The sequence below is a fragment of the Triticum urartu genome, chromosome 5A (genome assembly GCF_056163025.1).
Source record: "Triticum urartu cultivar PI428250 chromosome 5A, HENAU_Tu73, whole genome shotgun sequence".
Taxonomy (NCBI): Eukaryota; Viridiplantae; Streptophyta; class Magnoliopsida; order Poales; family Poaceae; genus Triticum; species Triticum urartu.
Window position 1 is genome coordinate 132108075 of NC_141877.1, and position 5005 is coordinate 132113079.

The 5005-nt window shown below is 44.4% G+C and overlaps 1 protein-coding gene across 1 annotated transcript; it reads right to left on the bottom strand.

The window, feature by feature from the left end:
- Positions 1–841: 841 nt before the first annotated feature.
- Positions 842–4583, bottom strand: LOC125508156 (putative polygalacturonase). Its single transcript, XM_048672761.2, has 6 exons — positions 4317–4583; positions 3670–3969; positions 2654–2774; positions 2381–2555; positions 2230–2300; positions 842–1849 (listed from the first exon to the last, which is right to left on the bottom strand). Exons 1-6 carry the CDS (start codon positions 4326–4328, stop codon positions 1179–1181), a joined length of 1350 nt encoding a protein of 449 aa, XP_048528718.1. The 5' UTR covers positions 4329–4583; the 3' UTR covers positions 842–1178.
- Between the last annotated feature and the right edge of the window lie 422 nt (positions 4584–5005).

Sequence of the window (5005 nt, forward strand, 5' to 3'; positions counted from 1 at the left end):
CAGCAGTAAATCCGCTGGATTTTTGCATTCAGCAGTAATAAATCCACTGGACCCGCAGCAGCAGCATAGCATTATCCAACAGGAAATCAACATCCACCTTTGACCGCCCTCAGAATTCAAAGGCTGTATTGTAGCAGCATCTGAACGTTAATTTTGGACGCATCTTCTGCAATGATATAATGCACCACATGGCCACCTCGGCTTTTTCTGAACCAACCAGGATCCGATGCTGCTGCTGTTCTTTTTTCTTTTTTTACAGAACCTTCTACTGTCTTGTTCTTACCTTGGTTCCAAGACTTCTGATCAAGGCACTGCAACTTCAGTAAGTGAAAACGGCCACTGCTGCAGTACAGTACAATCAATTATCTCATGAGCAGTAGACGGTGGTGGCGTCAGAAGAGTGATTGCCCTTGTTCCCAGCGTGTACAATCTTTGCAAAGGCGGCAGGTTGGTTGCACATGCTGCCCAAGTGGCGCCAGACGAGTACAGGAGACATTAGCTATCAGCCATCAGTGCCAGCTCCTCTCCGCCGCGGCCGCTTATTTTTATCCGGTGATTTGGTACTGATGTAGCTGGCCAAAGCTTGCACAAATGGCAACCCCAACATGATAGTATGAGCTTGCGACATGACATGGCGACAAAGCCAAGCCAATAAAGCCCCCCAAAGAGACAAAGAAGCCATCAAAACCGGCCTAACAACCCCATTGATACCAATTTATTTGACAGCCAGGACAAGGAGCATGCTGGGCTACAGGGGCCAGCCTGTGCATCCCAGGATAACATGTGAGGCTGTTCTATTGGATGCTCACAAGATGATGATGACAAGATGTACAGGGTCACCTTAACATATTGTATAATGTTTATTTTATATATGGCAATAAAATAAACAGCAATATAAACCAACTCTTTGGACTCGACAACCTACCGGACAAAATTTCTTACAGATTGAATGAACAAATGTAACTGTACAAGGAAACACCTCTCTGGACTCATCAAGGACGCCAGCCAAATTGTTGTATTATGAGCCTCAAAGCTGACTGTATGAAGCCCGATGATTCTTTGATGCACCTATAACGGAAGAGAATTTTTTGGGGGAAAGATGGTGATGAAGAGCTAGATGTCTCTAGATTGTACATGGACAGAAACATGAAAGGATGAATATTGGGTGCTATATGCATTTACGCTGTCGCAAGGGCATGGTAGCTAAGGGTGGATGAGCAGATGGAGGAATTTGATGATTGACTGTGGAGGTCGGAACAAGCCTCAGGAAATACTGACTCGGAGTATCCAGAAATGTTGGAGCAAGACCAAGAGGCGGAATGCGCTGAATCAGCTATGCTGAAATTGATATTGGAGAGGCAGATATTGGTGAAAGGATCGCCATCGATTCCCGACAAAACTCCTGCAAACGAAATGTTTTTTCCAACCATGTCTTTTAAGGTGATTCCACTGATCTCCGGGAGTGCAGACAAATCAAAATGTTCATCAGGATGGCTTGACCAATCGCCGGTGAACTCGATTGCAACATGGACGTCTTCCATTTGGACATCTGATACTATCGCATCCCTTATATAACCACCACGGCCTGGTGCGGTCCTGAAGGATATACCTTTGGATGAACCATGAATATGAAGGTGATCAACATGAACATCCGAGATCCCACCAGACATCTCACTGCCAAATGCAAGAGCAGCTCCCAGTGAGGCTTGCAGATCCACTCTACTAATGTGAATATCTGAGGTTGGCCTTCCAAATGTAATGCCATAGTTGTCCCACCCACTTTTTAATGAGATGGCATCATGACCGACGCTAATTCTGCTGTCCTCAATGCACATATTCGAGCATGAATCTGCATAGAAAACAGTACAGAAGTTATTCACAATCTTCAGCCATGCTACTGCAGTAGAATAATGTTCGCAAAGAACTTATACAAAAATAACACAAGCAATTTAAGGAAACAATAGATTTATCTTGCGGTAAGTAGATCTGAGGTATTTTATTCTGATTCCTTTCAATAGCGAGTAGGTTATTTTTACTAGCTCCTGGAACGCATCCAAATACATATAATGGCAACTCAATTTAAGTAGCAAAACACATTTACTTGTGAAAAAAATCTTTATGTGTGTGAATTTAGAATACAAATATCCAATCAAAACCTAATAGATGATTTAGATTAAATATAATGTACGGGCTTTTACTAAAGTAGCAGCACATGAAGAGCAGTGTTACCTGGGACAATTCCATTGGTGAGTGGAGCATCCAATTCAGTCTCGATTGTGACATTACGGATTGTTACATTGCTGGAAAAAAACATGTTAATACATCTCTCAAACACTAAGAATGGGTTTAGAATTATCTCTGGAAAAAAATGTCAACATACCTGCAATACACAGGATGTATACCCCATGCTGGAGAATCTAAAAATGTCAAGTTCGAAATCACAATTTCTTCCGAATCCTCAAACTCCACAAGATGAGGCCGGCTATAGTTCAATTTGTTTGAGCGAAACCAATTCCACCATATCAAACCCTGGCCGTCTACGATTCCATTGTTCCCTGTAGAAATGTAATTTAAATGTGACTATGGATTGAATATACTAAAACAAATGACAAACCACATAAAATTCTGATGTCTAACAGAAGACTGTATTTACCTGTAATTATGACATCGGTAACATTGTGCCCATTTATTAAGCTGCGATGCCTTGCACCCGGAAGATCAATTCCTTGGCCATATGATGGCAAAGGTTCCACAATTGGCCATTGTGTCACATCCTGCAATGCAAATTCATAGTCAATTTCAAATACAATGAGTATTGAATTAATTCCCGAGACTAAAAGGAATAAATGAGGTGTAAATAAGAAGTTTCTTCCTTTTATACTAATTTATGCTGCCTATGTTATCCTATATCTCATAATTTCAAACTTCAAAACAATGTAGTAGAATAAAACTCGACAAGACGTCGTCCATTCCGTGATGTGCACAAAATATTGTGTATTACGGGCAGGCAATCAAAATCGGCCTACTAACAGGCATGATTAAAGAAAGCAGCTTGACTTCAAAACAATCCAAGTACAAATTGTTTTTCCTTGTTTGCTGGCCTCACATGGACAACTACGTGTCACCATCCGATCATTTGTATTAGGAAAGACAAAACCGATGGGCAGATAGTCGAATATTGGGCCGCTAATGTTCATAAAATTTTATATACGCGGAAACCCATGCATAAGAAAATTCATAGTGATCTCTAAATATGCGCAAGACCAAAATAATGATTATACTCACACGAAAACGTCTTTCAAGGTAAACATCACGTATGACCTCTACCTAGAGACATGTCAAATCGTTCCAACTAAACATCTTTCACCAACCATACATAAACGAAGAAATAAGCTGACAGCTAAGAATATTGCAAGTTCCTAACAGTTCTCAATGTTAATGCAATTGAAAGCGACAAATAAACCCACATTCATGCAACGATGTCTAAAAAGTCAATTGATATCAAGAAAACATCCTAAGCTCCTACTGTCAGTGTGGAACGAAAGCGGTAGGTATGCTACATCGATCCATGAATAGGAGAACATCCAATCCATGGAATCAGCAGCACTGCAGAATCCTCATGCTGATAAAGTGAGAAGGCGTTTATAAGTTACTGATGTGGAGAACAACCTTGGTGCCTATGATGACAGCGTCCTTCTCCAGGAAGAGGGTGAGGTGGCTGGTGAGGTTGAAGCTGCCGGTGAGCCACCGCCCCTTGGGCACGTACAGCTGTGCGCCGCCCTTGTCGGCAAAGGACCGCAGGTAGAAGATGGCGTTCTGGAAGGGCACCGTATTGACGGTCAGGCCGTCGCCGACGGCCCCAAACTCAGTGATGGTCACGCTATGTGGCCGCGGCCGCCCGCTGTACCGCGCACATTGCGCCTCCCCCTGCGCGAGGCCAATTACGGCAAGCAGCGATGCCAGAACTACCTGCAACAAAACAGAGCAGCACAAGAACACGAACCAGTCAGTACTAGTTTGCACTGCAACTCCATGAATCCAACACGAAGCTTCAAAACAATTCCAGATCAATCAGGGAATCAAATTCGCAAGAAGCAAGAAACAGCGCGTCGGATCGCAAGATCTCAACAGGAGGATCTCGAATTTAGGGAGGACACCAAGCGGCGGAAATCAATAGCAGTGGGGCGCCCTAGCTCCCCACGGCGCCGTGCAAGAACCAAACTGAACCAATCCGGGATGGAAGCGCCGCGAAGAGCGCCTTCGCGGCCAAAAAACCACAGGAATTCCTTAACCCAAGCGGTGATAAACGTACTTACTAGCCTCGCCATGAGTGTCCCTCTTTGCGGCAGAAGGAGGGAGAGCGGAGCGGCGAATCAGAGGGCAGGGGCCGAGAAGACGTAGCTCCAGGAACCGCAGGAGAGGAAGACGAAGGCAAGCTGCTCAGTAATTGGCTTCGGACTGAGAGAGGAGGACGGGGAAGGGGGAGGCGGTGGATAGAGAGAAGAAGAAGAAGAAGAAGAAGAAGAAGCAGCAGCAGCAGCCCCAGCAGAGCTGAAGTTTTGATGATTGGGTATGATACAGCTTGGCTTGTACTAGTATTTGTTTAGCCCTCTAGACTTTAGGCATGAAAGAAAAATGCATAAATATTATGCAAAATCTACGCTTGGGACTAGAAGAGAGAGGGAGAAGTAAATCTTACAAGAAAGAAGATGAGAGGCTGACGAGTGAGCACCGAGCTCACATGGTGGTGGCAGTGGCGGTGGCAGTGGCGAGCATTCGGCGACATGCTTTTTTAAAGGCTTGCCGACGACCTAATGGGTTCACATTCTCTCTCGAGCTCAGGGATGATTAGTGTCGGCGCTCGAACTCGCTGCCACTAGTGGTGACGATCATCAGTTGAGGTCGACGACAAGGTCTGACGTAAACGATGGGAGAAGGAAGGTGGAGGGGTAGTAAGAGAGGAGAAGAGAGTCGGGAAAGAAAGGAATAAAGAAAGAAGAAGATG